This window comes from Labeo rohita, chromosome 10 (assembly GCF_022985175.1).
Source record: "Labeo rohita strain BAU-BD-2019 chromosome 10, IGBB_LRoh.1.0, whole genome shotgun sequence".
Classification (NCBI taxonomy): domain Eukaryota; kingdom Metazoa; phylum Chordata; class Actinopteri; order Cypriniformes; family Cyprinidae; genus Labeo; species Labeo rohita.
Genome location: NC_066878.1, coordinates 20338708 through 20357948, shown reverse-complemented (window position 1 = coordinate 20357948; position 19241 = coordinate 20338708). Strand labels below are relative to the sequence as shown.

Sequence of the window (19241 nt, the reverse complement as noted above, 5' to 3'; positions counted from 1 at the left end):
GTGTTACCAAAATTAATACTTTTGTTCAGCAAGGATGCATTCAGTTCAAGTGATCAAAAGTGACAGTAAAGACATTTCTTATGTTACAGAATATTCTATTTATTATTCTATAATATTCTAATGTTACAAAATATTCTAATATTCTATACTCATCAAAGAATCCTGGGAAATCATGATTTTCACAAAATTATGAAGCAGCACAACTGTTTTCAACATTGATAATAATCCTAAATGTTTCTTGAGCAGCAAATAATCATATTAAAATGATTTCTGAATGATCATGTGACACTGAAGACTGAAGTAATGATGCTGAAAATTCAGCTTTGCATCAGTCAACTAAATTACATTTTAAAATATATTTGAATAAAAAACTGTTATTTTAAATTGAAATAATATTTCAAATTATTGCTGATTTTACTGTATTTTTACCAAATAAATGCAGCCATGGTGAGCAGAAGCAACAATTTTCAAAAGCTTTAAAAGCTCTACTGACCCTGAATTTTTAGTAGTTCACTTCCAGAAAAAAAAATACAGATGATTTACTCACCCTCTTGTCATCCAAGATGTTCATGTCTTTCTTCAGTCGTAAAGAAATTATGTTTTTTGAGAAAAACATTTCAGCATTTTTTTTCTCCATATAGTAGACTACTTGGAAGTTTGAACTTCCAAAATGCAGTTTAAATGCAGCTTCAAATGGCTCTTATCTAGTGAATGAGGGTCTTATCTAGTGAAATGATCGGTTATTTTTTAATAAATGTATAATTTATATACTTTTTAACCTCAAACACTCATCTTGTCTAGCTCTGTGTGAATTCGGTGTAATCCGGGTCAATACAGTTAGTGTATGTCGAAAATCTAATTTTCTCCTCCAACTTCAAAATTATCCTACGTCGTTATTTTACCTTTTATCTAAAGGCCGTTTGACCTTCTTTGCATGTTTATTTTGTAAACACTGGGTCAGTACTTCTGCAGTGATGTAGGATGATTTTGAAGTTGGAGGAGAAAATGAGATGGGAGTTTTTAGACGTACCCTAACTGTCTTGAACCGGAATACACAGAGTTCACGCAAAACTTGACAAGACGAGCATTTGGAGTTAAAAGAGTATAAAAATTACACATTTTTTAGGAAGGATCAGATTGTTTCACTAGATAACACCCTTATTCTTTGGCTGGGATTGTTTAGAGCCCTTTGAAGCTGCATTTAAACTACATTTTTGAAGATCAAACTTCAAAATCCACTATATTGAGAGAAATCCTGAAATGTTTTCCTTAAAAAAACAATTTCTTTACATCTGAAGGTAAGTACATTATCTGTAATTTTTTGTTCTGGAAGTTTGTTTTATAGCTTACGCCTAAACTGGTGCTCACACTTGTGTATATTAAATCTTTTATTCACTAGCCTAGTGATTAATTCTCATTCATAAATGACCAACAGGGCATCTTCGTGACGAGGGTTCAATCAGAGGGACCTGCTTCAAAACTCCTTCAACCTGGAGACAAAATCATCCAGGTAATTTCTACTCAACACGTCTCTTACAATCCACGTTTTTGTCTTTGTCCATACGTAACATCAATCAACATCCTCTTTCCTCTTTCCAGGCAAACGGATACAACTTTGTTAACATCGATCATGGGAACGCAGTATCCCTCCTGAAGACGTTCCCCAACACCGTCGACCTGATCATCATCCGAGAGCTGGCCGCATAACATGAAACCGAACGAGCACCGTCTTATTTTTGTATCGAGAGGAGCCAGTGCTATATATAGTTAATCTGAACGGGACGATGCTTGACCGTCGGTGAAGAGGGGCGAAACCACTGACTCCAGTGGACGACAGAAGCATGCGCCTTCACTGTGGGATAGTCTGTTGGCGCAGTCCAACCGATACCTGTGCTTTTTTTTTGTACAAATAGTTTCTTTTTCTTTTTTTTAAGACTTCACCTGGGTGTAGAGCTCTTGTGGGACATTAGCTGTAGCTGAGCGTTCGAGGGCAGGGCTCTCTGTCACAACTCACTTGTTTTTTTATTGTTTTAAAGAGATTTTTAAACCACTTTTATGACCTGTGTGAGATTCTGAGCTAGAAGACGATGCTACGTGCTAACTGTGGTAATGAATGTAGAACTGGGATGAGCTAAACCGAACTGGATGTGAAATCTATTGGCCTGGTGGTCACCGTTTGTCCCTCAATCTTGGATGAAAAACTCATTTCGCTCTTCTAGTCTTCACAACTTGATCAGATTCCTGCAACTTTTCCTTCAACGTCCGCGAGTCTCTTCCTACAAACTTCAGCCCACCAGTAAGGATGTGCCGAAATGCTCCCTGCACGTGAAACTTGGACGGGAAAGCGATGAGGAACTTCCATGATGATTTTGAAAGCGAAAAGTTTTGCGAAAAGACAGAAAGTGGTTCTTAACCAAAGCGTATTGGGACACTGGCGGCATGAAACTGCTCATCTTTCTTCTGCAACCGATTCCGATGCCACCGAACTAACCCGAAGCGCTCGCGTGTGAATTTTCTTCTTTTAATTTCGTTTTGGAGTTCACGAGAACGGTTTTCTATTCTGTGAAGAAGATTGTAGACGTGATATTTTATTCTCTTACGAAAGCGTTCTAACATTTGACTAACGGTGCAGTCACGGACGTTTGCGGTTGACGGCTTCGAGAAACGACATGACAAGTGCCATAGACCCTGAACTGTCCGAAATGGGTTCGACCCAGAGCAATACTCATTCAGATCCACGCCGCACATTCGGAGGCCTTACCGGGCTGACGTATGAGAAAGTGGGCGAAAGAGCAATAGAAAGTCCTTTATTCCATTCGCAGGATGCAGTTGCGTTTTTTTACAAGTAACGAATCCCATTTAGTATTTCTCAATTGAAGAGCATTTTATATTATAAATCTTTTAAAGACTAAAACATAGGAAATGGCATTTCAGATTTTTTTGTAAAAAAAAAAGTTCGTAAATGTGCGAATGAATGTCCCGTCACGTCACATTATAGCGATTGCACTGCTGTTTCCAAACACCCCATTGAATGTGGATGCATCGACTTCTTCAATAGCAAAGAGATTTGGAAATCTACGAAGCTTCGTAAAAAGTAGTCACGACAAAAGGCCATGAAAGATTTTGCCACGTCTGCGTATGAGGTGAACGACCTACTGTGGATTGTAGTACTGTGTGTATTATTTGCATGAAATTCCTCCTTTTGATCATTCTTCGCTGTATTTTTCGGTGGACTGGAGTGCTAAATGAATCAAAGTAATCGAATTAACATACTGATAATGTAACGAATCCACAATTAAATGTGAGTGTTCACCAATTTAACGACAACTCAAAAAAATGTATTCGTAGTTGAATTCAGATTTGTTTTTTGCGCATTTTAATTCGCATTGACCCCCTCAAAGTATGTTAAAATAAGCGTCGAGTCAACTTTATGAATTGGAAAAGCGTTTGTTTTTAAAAAAGAAATTTAAAGTACGCCCTCCAACTTTGCTGTGAACGATTCATTCAACACGATGTTTTTGTGAACACTGTTACTTCTGTTTTGTCACCGATCAGTCTAGCGTAGAATCCTTGACTGTCACTTTTTTATTTTGTCTGCGAAGACATTGTAAAAACGTAATAACGAACAGTGACTAAAAACAACTGGTGTTTTTTTTATCGTCCCACCTTTTATTTATTTAGTACACTTTACTTTAGATTACTAATCAAAATGTAAATACTTTTTTAAAAGGTTTATGATTTGTTCATGGCATTAGTGATTGCGTTTTTAAAACCAGCAATAATTTGCATCACAGACGCAGCCCTTTTAATGTATAGCTATGTCAAAGGTTTCTCCGCAAGCAGCTACTATTACGATGATTGGTATGCATTTATTCAACATTCCAGATTTTGTAAATAAATGGACTTTCCATGGTGTCCTGTGGAAAGAATAAATCAACTAATGCTCTTTCAATGTGTATGTTTGTTTTTTTCTGTTTGCTTGTTTGTTTTTAAAGTGAATGGGGTCCTGTGATGTTTTGGACCCCATTGATTTTCATTGAATGGAGCAGTAAACAATTCTTTGAAAAATATTTTGTGTGTTTTACAGAATAAAGAGTATTTGAATTACTCTGAAAAACCCTTAAACATAGTAATATTCCTGAAGAGGTACTTAAAAATGCTTGAATTATTGAAAAACAATGTATCATAAGTGTTTAATTTGTTCATTAAGCACATATATCTTTTTACACAAAATTCAACTATTCAAAAAAACACCATACTTTTTTTTGCTAATTTTAGTTAATGTTATAAAACTAGTGAGCTGAGCCAGTAGTAGTACTGACAGTGTCATGTAAACATGGATGAAGACGCAAAAAGAGGAACAAATGAATCAGATCAATTGAGTGAGTCATTTGCACTGGAACCACTCCAACTGATTCAAACTCCTGACTTTGTTCATTCATATCAAGTGATTCACTAGCAAAAACCAGATCAAATTAAAAGAGTCATTCATTTTTGAATTTCTACATCACTTGTAATTGTTTTAAAAAGCATGTATAGTGATGGGTGAAATTTTCAAAACTCCGAAACCATTGCGTCACAAAATTATTCACTGTTTCAAAGCACTCCAATCAGATTGCGTATCACAAATCATTTGACTTCAAATTGCGAGTCATTTGACTTGGATTGGAACTTCGGAGTGGTTTCATGAATGATTTGTGATCCACACTCTGAGTACTGATCTGTAATGATGGTTCGCGAATCATTATTCAGATTGGGATTTTGGAGTGCGGATCGTGAATCATTTACATTGGAATTTCAGAGCGGGTTTGCGAATCTTTTGCTTCAGATTGGAACTTCAAAGCGCAGATTGTGAATCATTTGATTCAGATTGGGACTTCAGTGTGGGTTTGAGAATTATTTGATTCAGATTGGGACTTCAGAGCGCATATCTTGAATCATTTGATTTACATTGGAACTTCAGAGCGGTTTCATTAATTATTTCCTAAATTGAATGATTTGTGATCCATGCTTCGAGTTCTGATCTGAAATGATGGTTCAAAAATCATTATTCAGATCGGGATTTCGGAGCACAAATCTCGAATCATTTGATTAACATCGGAACTTCTGAGTGGGTTCGCAAATCTTTTGCTTCAGATCAGAACTTTGGAGCACAGATTGCGAATCATTTAATTCAGATTGGGATTTCAGTGTGGGTTCGAGAATTATTTTATTCAGATTGGGACTTCTGAGCACATATCTTGAATCATTTGATTAGATCAGGACTTTGGAATGGATTTGTGAATTATTTCATGATCTGAGTAAAATAATTCTCAAACCCACACTAAAGTCCCGATCTGAATCAAATGATTCACAATCCATGATTGTGATCCACGTTCCAGAATCCCAATCTGAATAATGATTTGCGAGCAATCGTTTTAGATCAGGACTCTAATTGCAAATCATCTGATTCAGATCAGGACTTCAGTGTGGGTTTGTGAATTATTTCACAAATTGGACTCGTGATCCACAGTCCGTGTCCTGATCTGAAATGATGGTTCACAAATTATTATTCAGATCGGGATTTCGGAGCACAAATCGCGAATCATTTGATTTACATCAAAACTTCTGAGTGGGTTCACAAATCTTTTGCTTCAGGTCAGAACTATGACGTGCAGATTGCGAACCATTTGATTCAGATTGGGATTTCAGTGTGTGTTTGAGAATTATTTTATTCAGATTGTGAAATAGTTCAAAAACCCACTCCGAAGTCCTGATCTAAATCAAATGATTTGAGATATGCGCTCCGAAGTCCCAATCTGAATAAAATAATTCTCAAAACCACACTGAAATCCCAATCTGAATTAAATGATTCACAATCTGTGCTCCCGAAGTTCCGATCTGAATCAAAAGATTTGCAAACGCACTCAGAAGTTCTGATGTAAATCAAACGATTTGCGATCTATGCTCTGAAATTCTGATCTGAATAATAATTTGTGAACCATCAGAACTTTGAAGCGCAGATTGGGAACCATTTGATTCAGATTGGGATTTCAGTGTGGGTTTGAAAATTATTTGAGAGTGGGTTCATGAATTATTTTGTGTATTGATTAATTCAAAAACCATTTCAGATCAGGACTCGGAGCGCAGTTCACAAAACCTTTGCTTCAGATCGGAACTTCAGAGCGTTGATCGCAAATCATTTAATTTAGATCAGGGCCTCTATGTGGGTTTGTGAATCTTTTGATTCAAATCGGGACTTCGGAGCACGTATCATGAATCATTTGATTTACATAGAAACATCGAAGTGGGTTCACAATTTTTTTTGCTTCAGATTGGAATTTCGGAGCGTGGAATGTAGATCATTTAATTCAGATCGGGTCGGAGTGTGTATCGAGAATAATTTGTTTCAGATCAGGATTTCGGAGTGGTTTCGCAAATCCTTTTTTCTAATTTTTAGTTTTTTAAATAAACCGTGGAAAACATCAAACCATTAAGGCAGTATCATTATAAAATCAAAGAAAGAAAGAAAGTATACACAAATACAGATCCCTTAAGAAAATTAACTGTGGTTTTACTATAGTAAAAGTGTAGTAACCATGTTTTTTGTATAACCACAGTTTTACTACAAATACCATGGTTAAATTGATTTGTGATTACCATGGTTTAACAATTGTAAAACTGTTTTGTTTTTGTTGTTTTGGATTAAGTGATGTGTTGCCAGGTTAACAAAAAAAAGCACAACATTTACAAGAATAAGTGAGATCTCTTGAAGTGTTTGAAAAGTCCTTGAAAGTCATAAAGGTTTTATTGATGATGAATAAATCTAACAAAATTGTCATTTGCGTCTGAGTTTTGAGGGGTTTTTTGTTTTTTGTTTTTGTTTTGCTGTACAAGAACAACATACTGATCATATGACATACAGAATAACAGAAAAAAGCCATTTTTTTGTCAGTGATATTAATACATTATAGGGTTTGAGACGGGTGTTCGCCTCACACCACCAAACAGCAGATTATTGTTACAAACCCATACAAAATTTCACTCCATAATCTCCATCATTAATCAAAGCTGAAAGGTGTTAACAAAGACAGATCTACAAAGTAAAATTAGACGACTAAAGTAATTTAATCATTGCTTTTTATCAGGTGTAGCTCAGTATTCTGTGTAATGATAATGCAACTACACTGCTGAAGGTTTAGGAAATGCCGTTAGTGGTCACACAGGTAAGATTAATATAACCAAGCCTTCAGCACCTTTACTTGCTTCATTCCTCGGCTTCAAGACCAGAAGGCAGCATTGCTGTGCTTTCACAGGGAGGTCTCTGTCTCGTATCAGGTTCCTGCTCTATATATAACCAGGGGGCAAAATACGAGCCCGCGTTCAAAACAGACGCTGGGTTGTTGTGAAATGAAAAGTCATCCAACAACAGTCTCCCTTCATTGTTTTCCTGTTAAATGATTTCAAAACAACTGCATTCAACGCCATATAAAGACCAAGGACTAAGGCGTCCCCAGTCGTGATTGCAATGCTGTTTGAATGTGCCTATAAAACCTGAAAATGCTGTCTAGCTAGGCCACTCGCTACATCCTGTACTCGAAATGGGCCAGTATCGTTGTCTCACATCTGCGTGGTCCTGATCAAGATGTGTTGTGATTTAATCAACGTGTCCTTCAAAGAGAGCCTGGCTCTGGCTGTTCTCCATTTCAGCAGATCACTGTGGTGACATCTGAGACAAACACTGCCAAAGATGTAAAAATAACCTTCAGCAGACCAGTGTACTGTACTCAGAGTGTTTTCTGCATTTTGGATCTCAATAAGACTGGAACTTTTGACACAGCCTTATTTTGCAACCAATGCCGTACTGTTATTACTGCAAAATCCCAGAAATGTGATGGCTAATATCACATTTACTGTTGTAACTGCTGTGCAGGATGAAAAATGATGGGTGTGGATTCTCTCTTATCAGTACTAGCACCTTACTCAGAACTGATTTGGAAATCACTAGAACATTGTGCAAGTAGCAGTCTAGACCTTTCCACCTCCATTTATCTCAAAACATCTTCACATTTAGGTCAAGTTCGCATTTACAACTGCAGAGAACAATAAAATCAGCATCTGACAAACAAGACAGAGCAATCCAGCCCTTGTCCACTGCACCAGAGCGATTGCTTCAGAGCAGAAGCTTGTTTTTGTACAGTAAACTTGTTATGACTGGCGCAGTAAGCCCCGCCCCGCCGACGTGTCAATCACCGTGACGTCACGCCCACTATTAAAGAAAACCAACAAACAGCGGCCAGAAAAACACACATCGGCGGATTAAGAGCACGGGCCGCTCCGCGAAGGGTTTAATATCAAGTCTCTATATCGTGGGAGCTTCTCTTTTTACTGGGATAAGGCAAGTTAAACACCTTTTTGCCCCCCGCAGTATAGCGTTTCAAACCTCACGCTAAGGTTAGGACTAACGTTAACTAGTTTTGATGGAAATGACTAGGTAGTACGCCTAATATCTTTATTTTTAAAGCGATTCGTTTGATATAATGTCATTTAACGTGTTAGCTGTTCGTCTAAAATGATGAACTTGGTGAACTTGCCGAGTTTAACCAAATATGGTTGTTAGCTGATGCTAGCGTGTTAGCTAACGTTAGTGAAATTAGCCTGTTGTTTCTTTTCAACATAAAAGGTGAAATGTAAAACGAAAACGGCTGATTTATAGATAAACACTGGTGATTTATCATTAACTTGGTGTTTGTTTCGCCTCTGGGGTGATTTTGTCTCTCATAGCCGTTGAGATGATAAAATACGACCGTTTGTTGCAGTTAGCTGCGTGTGTTTGAATGTTCATTCAAATGAAGTTAATAGTCCGTTTGTGTATAATAATTGTTAATCGAGTGATAAACTCACTACGATGTTGTTTTCGGTTTTATTTCGGCTCATTTCGTGTGTATATACAGGGAAGTCAAGCTAGTAAGCTAGTTAGCTTATCTGTGTTACTGAGTGAACTGATAAACGTTTTTAAAATCGTTTTCCCGACATATTTTCATTAATATTTTGACGGAGTTGTTTTGAATTGACTTTCTGGTGTTGTATAATTGTGTTTTTATTATTAGCTTGGTAGTTTGGCTCAAACAGGAAGAGCTTTTGAAACAAAGGACAGCACAAAGCATATTCACCCTGACCCAGATATAAAGCAAATAAACAACCACATTACCGTCCATCCTCACTCATTCACCTTCACAAACCATTCAAACAAAAGACAACATGAGGTTTAAGGGTAACAACGGTTGTGTGGAGTGTTTTGTACGCTTTATATATGATTGTCTGTTTGTTAGCCGTGATGCTAGTGTTAGCATGACTCAGTGGATTTCATTATAAGGCCTCAAATACTGATATAGCTGTGTGTAATCGATAAAAACACACATACTGTGTGAATAACACACGTATGGCGTGTTTACATGATGTAAGTGCACTGTTAGACTTGTATGAGCTGGTTTGAATGCTTGGTGCATTGAGATGGAGCATGTGAGCATTGCTGTTTTCTGCTGTCTTTATCCATTTATGGTGTCTTCTTAGCTTAATGGTTTGCTTTTGTTCAAGTAATTGACTTGGTTATCACTCAAGTCTTTGTTTTGCACTATATACGCTGTAATTTCTGTTATTCAGACAGGGCTGAATGGCTGACACACATGGGAATCAGTTGGAAAAAACAGCCCTGTTGGGGCTTTGCCATTTTTGGCTTTATCAAAATATATGAGGCCATGCGTAGGGAGGAGGGCGCTACACAAACAGGCTCCTACTAGAGGTGTATGATGTAATGGAGGCAGGTCAGGACGGTCGGGGGTATTTATAGTCGGGACACACTGGTGGAGGCTGTTCTGAACAACATGTCACATTGCACCCTTGTGACGGATGAAAACTAATCCAGCCGTCCATGTGAGCGAAAGCGAGGGGCAGCAGGCAAACGCACACGTGACGCGGCCAATGTGGTGGCTTTTCAGGGGAAAACCTCTGACGCTGAAAGGCGGAGGTGAAATGGTGCAATCTTGTGTTTACTTAGAGACGTGAGGCTCCTGAAAGCGTGTGGCCCCTCGCTGAAATGTCACTCCTGATAGATTTTTAGGTTTATTGCTGGAAAGCGTTGGCCGTTGCTCCAGGCGCTTGGATGTCTGTGGTGCTTCTGCTGTAATCGCTCTCCAGCTGAACACGATGTTCCAGCTGTTCCACCTACACATGCGTTTACATGTCACACTGCTAGTCAGCATTTACCCATCAAAAGACGGCATAGTCTTACTTCATCTGGTTGTTGACACGACACAAACAAACAAAGAGAGAAAACATTTTATTAACTGTTATACTAACTATTAATATAAATGTATAGTTATAACGTGACCATGGACCAAGGTTTGGTGTTAAAGCCAAAAAATGATTATGTAGGAAAATTGTATTTGTGTAATTTAAGTTTTTTTGAAATATAAGATCCTGCATCCCAACTGTGAACGATAGGACAATGAAACAAGTAAATCGAGGATGCAAGTGTGCTGTAAGTGCTTGTTTTCTGTATACGCCAGTTTGCTTGTACGTTTAAATGAACTCGGGCAACAAAATTGTGTGAAAAAGCCATGATCTGGCTATTGCGTTACTGAACTGGCCAAAACTCTTACCTAGGAAAACACCAAGAAAACGTTGTTAAAGGGGAAACGGCATAAACATTGTATTGAAATTCTCTCACATCTCTAAATGTATGTTGCCACATAGCTCTATATAATGGTGGCATTTAAGTTAATGAAACAAATTAAATAAAAGTAAAAATAAAATACTGCTTGTCAGTGTGTGTCTAACATATAACGTTACATCCTTGCTATGCAAAACTGCTAGATTTCTAGGCCTGTCAAATCGATTAATCGTGATTAATTGCATCCGTGACAAATTGACATTTCTCATATGTATGTGTGTTTTTATATATACATATAAAAAATACACAGTACACACACATCACATGTTAAGTTTTTATTTTAGATGTGGTTAATCAATGTTAAAGCCCTGTTAATTGCACAATGCTATAACACTTATTCATTAATGCTTTTTATTGTTGCCACAATATATATTGTCATGTAGCCCAGTCCTAATTAATATTGAGATTTTAGGTCACACTCTTTTAATTTAATAAGCTTTTCAGCACTTTCTAATCACTCATTTGACACTGGTAACAAAACACTCTTAAAGAGTAAACAAACACTGTATTTAAATGTCAACATCTTTAAGTGTATGCTGCCACATAGGTCTATTTAATGGTAGCATCTAAGTTAATAATAAAACAAACAGAACAAAAATTAAAAATAAAATGTATAGGAATCTCTTTTTTTCTTCTTCTTCGGGCACTTCTAAGAAATAATGTTACATCCTGATTAATTGCAATTATTCTAGGGCAGTGAAATTAGTTACAATTCATTTCAAAATAAGTTTGTTTGCATACTATATGAGTGTGTATATTTATGTATATATAAATACACATTTTTTTTTTTTTTTTTTTTTTTAAGTATTTGTATGTATTTATGTAAAAGTGTGTGTGTATATAATTTATATATAAATATTTTGCATAAAAAAAACATTTTTCCTTTAATATACTTATTTTGAATTGATTAATCGTGACTAATCGTTAGGTTAATAGATTAATCACATCCAAGAAATATTTAAACACAAATATATAGGCCTGTTACATTTCTTAACTATGTGCATGTGTGCGTATTTATATATAAACGCATATTTGGCTATCACAATGAATCCATTTGACAGCCCTATTAATTACACATTGTGATATAACTTATTGATTGGTTCTTTTTATTTCCACAATATGTTGTCATGTAGCCCAGTCCTAATTAATATCAAAATTTTAGGTCACTCTTTTAATTTCAGTACTTTTAATCACTCGTTTAACTCATTTGATTTTTAAAATAGACTTGGTGAATCTTGCATTCCTCTTGTCTGGTTTTATTATACAAAGATGTTTGGGATAGATTGGTTCAGATGAAATGTTTTTATTTTAAAAGTTTCCATGACGTAATTTTAAAGCAATTAGGAAAATGGTTAAAACAGTGCAGTGCCTTACTCAATATTTTGGGGAAGTTACAGTGTCATCCTGCATATCAACTACCTAAATGTTAGTGGATGGAATTACGACAGTGTTTCTTTTGCATGATTGCGAAAGAAACCAAAGCAGTAAGACAAATTAAAAACCAAACAATAGTGGAGATGGAAAAAACTTTGAAACGGTGAGAAATTTAGAAAATGTGTTGAAGTAATGATCTAACCTTGTATGGTGGCTGTTATATAATTTAAAAACATTCAAAAGAAAGACGCACAATATTGACTTTAGAGTTTATGACGACAGCTACCAGAGGCACATGTGAGTTTAGATTGGAGGCAGTTTGGACTAAACGGTGATATGACATTAAGATGAACATGTGCTTGTGTTCGACAACCATCTTGTTTACAGCTTGTAGACTAAACTTTCGCTGTGACAGATCTTTCTGTATTTGCTAATGGTTTTATTGTAGACGTTCACCTGACATCCTTACTGTCTCATCTGACGTAACCTCTCCATATAATGCGAGGTTATTGGTTAACAGTGAAACGAAGCGCAGGTTCCAGGAAGTCTTACAGGTTGACCTACATGCGTCCAGCTCAGTCTGGTTGTAAAACGATCACATGATCCGTGGTGTGAGTTTGCAGGAATGAGCTTGAATCAGGTGATCCGGTGCCAGGATGAGGCTCATGCCAAGGCGATGCCAAGAAAAGTGTTCAGACGTCTGATCCTTAATCTGATTCTCGATCTGCGGCAACATCGCGTCTTCGTCGACGCAAATCCTCTTAATGAAGTCTTTGATTCACGCTGTTATGCTCACGACTCTTGTTTTGTTCTTGGCAGGAATCGCTCGTTTTCGGAGAGATGGCCCAGGAGACCAATCAAAGCCCCGTGCCCATGCTCTGTGCCACCGGCTGCGGTTTCTACGGCAACCCTCGGACCAATGGCATGTGCTCGGTCTGTTACAAAGAGCATCTAACGCGGCAAAACAACGGGGGCGTCAGTCCTATTAGCACAATGGGTACGTGTTTCTGCTCTTTGAACGTCTTCATAGACTGCCGGACGCGTTCTTGAGATTGATTGGTCCTCATTAACTTTGTTCCAGCAGCTTCCAGCAGCGTCACCAGCAGTCCTACCTCTGAATCCTCAGCCATCCAGATCATCGAAGCTACACTAAACAACTCCTCATCTGCTAGCGCTAGTGCTGAGTCACCCAACAGCTCCACCGCCGCTACGGCTGCCCTTCCCGTTACACAACAGATGACGGAGATGAGCATTTCCTGTGAAGACGAAGTGGTCTCGCCTAAAATAGAAGTTCCTGAACCAGGTTGGTATTTGTGTTTCAGACTTGAGGAAGTGTCTCAAGACTGCGTTCAGTCACCGGGAGGAAGTGAACTTGTGTTAATGGAGCATGTTTTAAAATTCGTATACATGTTTATTTCCTCTGAGGAGGCAAGGGAGGCAGTGCCTCAAGGTATTGGAGGAAAGAAAATTTGTAGTACAAAAACAAAACAACGGCAGTATTACAAAATATAACATTACAAAGTGTTTTCTACAGAAACATTATCCAACGGTGACACCAGCAGGTAAAGTTACAGCAGGAGTCTGCGTCGCTCTCGCCTCCCCCGAGCCCATTGAGTTTTAACAGACGCCCTAAAGCGTGCAGTGAGTTTAGCTGGGGGGTATCCATCACATTATGACTGGATATGATCGGCTGTGATTGCTTCATATGATAAATCCTGCCTCTCTTGTTGAGTTTTGCATTTGTAAATCAGTCTGAATGAACAATATAATGGTATTAATGGGAAGACTCATTTTAAAAAGTAAGTGGAAAAACTCACACTTGGATAGAACCACTTTGTTACATCAAAAGACTTAAAATGGCATGAAAACTCTCCCAGATCATGTTTTTAGTGAGTAATCAGCTTGGAGAAATTACAAGTAAATCTCAATGTCTCTGACCAATATTTACTGAACTTTGATCTGAAAAATTAAGAGTTAAAAGGTAACTATTTTTAACTATAAGTTAAATAAAATGTATAGTTTAAATTGTTACTGCCTTGAGTTTGTATTTTGGAATAAATGAAAAATTACACTAATAAACACTAACTTGATGAGATTCATACTTGGCTTTAATAAATAGAATGCTGATTGTGTTGTAAAAATGTAAATTAGAATTGTTTTTCAATTTTCTGATAGTGTAAGTAAAGTTTATGTAACCAAAAAATTAAGAACTAATAATACACCAAATATCTATCAAAAAAACTATCAATCAAAAGTTATACCAGTCAAGTGTTGTTGAACGGTAAGATTATTTCATGTTTTTTAAAGACTTCTCTTCTGCTCACCAGACCTGCATTTATTTGATCCGAAGAACAGCAAAACAGTAAAATTTTGAAATATTTTCACTATTTAAAACAACTGTTTTTATTTGAATATATTTTAAATGTCATTTATTCCTGTGATTTCAGAGCTTTTTTTTTAGCATCGTTACTCCAGTCACATCCTTTTGATTTTTCACGTCATTCTGATTTGCTGCTAAAAGACTTTTTTTTTTTTTTTTTTTTTTTTTTTATTATTATTATTATTATTATTATTATTATTATTATTGTTGTTGTTGTTGTTGTTGAAAACAGCCGAGTAGATTTTTCATGTTTCTTTGAATAGAAAGTTCAGAAGAACAGTATTCATCTCAAATAAAAGTCTTTTGTAACTTTGTGTTTATCACTTTTGACCAATTTAAAGCATCCTTGCTAAATGAAAGTATTATTATTAGTATTTTGAATGGTATAGTGCAGTGGTTTTCAAACTTGTCCTGGAAGCACCCCTGCCCTGCACATTTTTGTCTCTATCTAGCACGCCTAATTTCATCTCATCAGCTTGTTAGTAGAGGCTGCATAACATGAACTGGGTGTGTCTGATAGGGGAGACATACAAAATGTGCAGGACAGGGGTGTTTCCAGGACAGGTTTGAAAACCACTGGTATAGTATAGTGTATAATGTTACAAAAGCTTTTTATTTCAGATAAATGCTGATCTTTGGATCTTTCTGTTCATCAAAGAATCCTGGGAAAAAATTTACTTAACGTTTTTTTTTTTTTTTTTTTTTTTTTTTTTTTTAAACTTGCCAGGATTTATAAATTGTCCAAAATGCCCAGAAATCCTGGAAAAAGCGCATGTATGGTCACCATATATTGTAAAAAATGTATGAAATTCAAATGTTTGTTTTATATGTTATGCAGATGGTGTCAAATTTTGCATTAAAAATGCAGATCATCTTTGTTTTATTCTTAAAGGGATAGTTCAAAAATGAAAATTCTGTCATTAACTCGTCCCCATGTCGTTGCAAACCTGTAAGGCCTTTGTTCATCTTCAGAACACAAATGAAGATATTTTTGATGAAATCCAAGAGCTTTCTGACTCTGCATAAACAGCAACACAACTGACACATTCAAGGCACAGAAAGGTAGTAAGGACATTGTTAAAATAATCCATGTGACATCAGTGGTATAACCTTAAAGTGCTCCTATTATGCCTTTTCAAATATGACCTTTCATGTAGCTGTATGTGAACATAAAATATCTGCATCTGCAAGTTGTGAAGCCGACAGTGCGCAATAAATAAAGTTATTTTGTCTCCAAAAAAAAAAAAGTCTGCTCACAGTTGCCTGAGCGAGTCATCAGGAATCCAAATATTTTTCTGTTACGGCCATGCGTCACAAGGTAATACATTTGCATAATGTCGCAAACAACTTGCCCGCCCACAAACAGTAAAATTATGTGGTTTACATCATGTTGAGAAGACGCTGTGTCCTACGGTGTGAGCAAATTTGTTTTTATTTTCACTTCCAAAAGATGAATCTATGAATGTAGCGATCATTCAAAATGCGTAGTTGTTTGTGTAACAACCCTGCACGTCTTGCTAACTTGCGCTTCAAAAAAAAATTGTGATTGATGCAGCTTGACTGTCTGTCGGTCTTAATAGTTGGAGTAATGATAAAGGATGGCGCACAAAGCTGCTTTCCCACGGAATACGGAAAGAAACCCATTTAGTTCAATTGCTTGTGCCGTGCGAGGACGGCTTGCTTTTGTGTCAACCAAAACGCACACGCAGTGGAGCGCACCACTGCGCTCAAGGTTCAAATTATTTTAACTTTTGTCATTGCACTGAACCTAGCGGTCAGCGCAGCACTCTCCACTTAATGCATTATACAATGTTGAAGTTACACAGAGGTGTGTCCAGTTTGCTTACATAAGCAAATTGAGCACTTTCCACGGTAGTCTGTGCAAACTTGGCGATCAGCCACTTCAGACGTTTTGTCATCAAACTCCGGCTCAAATTGGTATGGTAAAATCGATGCCATCTTTTCTATGTATTGACAAGTCTCCAGTGCTGTCAGTCAGTTATGGCAATGGGCGTTTTTCGTTTTCCGACACGCTGTACGCGGTAGACCAATCATAAAGGACCGTGCCATCTGACCAATCACAGCAGTGAGGGCTCACGGAAAGGAGGGGTTTAGAGAGACTGATTCTTCGAACTGCTTCGCACGAGTTGTTTAGGAATCATTTAGAAATGAGGTCAAATTAAATCTATTTTTGGAGAAAACTACCGTGTTTTTTGACCTGGCATACATGTAGACCTAATATTAGCAACCTTTAAAATGGCATAATAGGAGCACTTTAATGTTATGAAGCTATGAAAATACTTTCTGTACACAAAGTAAAAATAACTACTAATTTCTTCTCTTCCGTGTCAGTCTCTTACTACATTTCTGGGCCTTGAACGTGTCAGTTGTGTTGCTGTCTATGCAGGGTCAGAAAGCACTTGGATTTCATATTTTTAATTACAAAGATGAATGAAGGTCTTACGGGTTAATTAATGACAGAATTTTCATTTTGGATGAACTAGTCTTTTAAATGAGGTGCTGCAGTCAGCGATTCACCTAGTTTTTGGTTGATGAAAACCATCCCAGTGATTTTTAACATGTAGTTGTTTGTTTTTCCAGTTGTCACTCAGCCGACGGCGTCCGCCGCACCCCCAAACACAGCTGAAGGTGAAGAGACCAAAACACCCGACGCCCCCAAACCCAAGAAAAACAGATGCTTCATGTGCCGCAAGAAGGTCGGCCTGACAGGTGAGCACAACCAGCACGTTCACACACGTTACATCAGATGCATCATGTGATTGCTCTGTACACTCATTCTGATGTCTGTTTTCTCAGGGTTCGACTGCCGCTGTGGGAATCTCTTCTGTGGACTCCATCGCTACTCGGACAAGCACAACTGCCCCTACGACTACAAGGCGGAAGCTGCGGCCAAGATCCGCAAAGAGAACCCGGTGGTGGTGGCCGACAAGATCCAGAGAATATAAAGCTCTCGCCGTCCACACCTCGACTTTGCGAGAGATCATTTACAAGGACTCGCACTTTGACCTGTGATTCGAAAGACTAGTTTTTTTAATTACAGTATGGGAAAAGAATCTTGTTTCTAAGCCAATGCATGAGTGATCACTTTGTTTCCATCTTTCTTTTGCTTTCTGTTGTTGGTATATGAGCTTCAAGTTAAAACAAATGGGAAAAAAAAACAAAATGGAAAAAAAAAAAAAAAAAAGTCTATAAAAGGTGTGAATCCAGAGACATTTGCCTAACGTGTCTGTTTCTGAGTGGAAAACGTGCCGTAACCTGGAATCTGGTCGTTGTGTTAAAGGCTGACCGTCCGTCGTGATTGTCATTAGTTTACTCTGTGATCGTGTCTCCCGGTCGGACTCTCCGAAGACTGTTACGGCTCTGACCCGAGCGCCGTCGGAGCAGCGGTGCATGGCTGGCTCATGTAGCAAATTGGACGCTCTTCTGTTTCCTTCGGGTCGAACGTTCGGCCCTCCCATTATCGAGTCAGCCTTTACGACATTTATCAGCCACCTTTTCTGCTTGAGCATCAGCCTACGTCAGCTGTTGGAGTGATGCTGGGCTTTCCCTTTCGAAATTCATTTTAAACCATTGACAGACTTTGTGAAAAAGATGTAATCCGATTCGGATGGTTTCATGCAGCCAGACCAGAATGCTTCATGATCAGTTTGAGCACCTGCATCCATGATGTTGACAGGGTTGCACATGGCAACAACACAAAACTGCTTAATCTTTATTTTCAATGAGTTGTAATGTGACATCAATTCAATTATGGGCTTGTTGGGTTTTAAGTGGGTGTTTTGCATGGTTAGTGAAATGAGTATTTTACAGTCCATTTCTTGTTTTGTTTTTTTTTGTTTTTTTTTTTGCGCTCTCTCCAATTCACTTTTCTCGTGTGTGATTGATCTTTTCAGTGGGTGTTGAGTGTTAAACGCAGGTAAGAAATAATGGTATTGTTTAGTGTCATTTAATCAGCCATTTGCGTGTGCTCGGGTGTTTGTGTGTCAGTGAGTATGTGAGTTAGTCGCCATCTTTTTCATCTGAGGCTCAGTCCGTTTCTTGTTTTTTGGGTCTGGCTGCACAGCGCTGTTTTATTTTAGAGCTTTGTGAGTTTACACCGTAAAACTAACCATCTGTTCGGATTTGGTTTTAGTTATGCAAGTTTGTACAAACCATCTTTATTTATTATATGTATTGCGCATATAATCTTGTTACCCGACATTACTGCGAAATTGTATCATGTAAATAAAATTATGTACAGAGATATCATTAACATGTGTCCTGTGATGTTATAAAGATGTCTGTTTTAAGGCTAAGATATATTTGTGGGAAATAATGGGAGGGAAAGGCATCAAACTAATTTTGGTTTTGAATGTTGATTGGTTTGTGTATCGCAGCGTTGCCAGATGTGTAAAAATACAGCCAAACCAAGTCAAAAATGACCCAAATACAAACTTTTTTGCAATATATTTGAAGTATTTCAATATAAGGATTGTTAAATTTATATTTCACCCTGGACCACAAAACGAGTAGCTCAGGTATATTTGTAGCAATAGACAAAAATACATTGTATGGATCAAAATGATCATTTTTCTTTTATGCCAGAAATTATTAGGATATTAAGTAAAGATCATGTTCCATGAAGATATGTTGTAAGTTTTCTACCATAAATGTATCAGAAGTTAACTTTTGTTTAGTAAAATGCATTGCTAAGAGTGTTGTTTGGACAACTTTAAAGGCAATTTTCTTTTTTTTTTTTTTTTTTCTTTCCAGATT

At 37.4% G+C, this 19241-nt stretch overlaps 2 protein-coding genes across 4 annotated transcripts in view; both read left to right on the top strand.

Moving 5' to 3' along the window:
- Positions 1-3952, top strand: part of erbin (erbb2 interacting protein) — a 112912-nt gene extending 108960 nt beyond the window's left edge. For both annotated transcript variants that reach the window (XM_051121931.1, XM_051121930.1), the window contains 2 exons: positions 1436-1510; positions 1600-3952. In XM_051121931.1, coding sequence (XP_050977888.1) covers positions 1436-1510; positions 1600-1707 — 183 coding nt within the window. In that variant the 3' untranslated portion in view covers positions 1708-3952. The remainder of the gene's footprint in view (positions 1-1435; positions 1511-1599) is intronic.
- A 4288-nt stretch (positions 3953-8240) lies between these two features.
- Positions 8241-18738, top strand: zfand5b (zinc finger, AN1-type domain 5b). Of its 2 annotated transcripts, none has more exons than XM_051120949.1 (5): positions 8241-8377; positions 12905-13082; positions 13170-13388; positions 17067-17195; positions 17283-18738. In XM_051120949.1, exons 2-5 carry the CDS (start codon positions 12926-12928, stop codon positions 17429-17431), a joined length of 654 nt encoding a protein of 217 aa, XP_050976906.1. In that variant the 5' UTR covers positions 8241-8377; positions 12905-12925; the 3' UTR covers positions 17432-18738. The 2 variants fall into 2 exon arrangements, with proteins under 2 accessions (XP_050976906.1, XP_050976905.1); XM_051120948.1 differs by having other exon boundaries at positions 13167-13388.
- Positions 18739-19241: the final 503 nt, after the last annotated feature.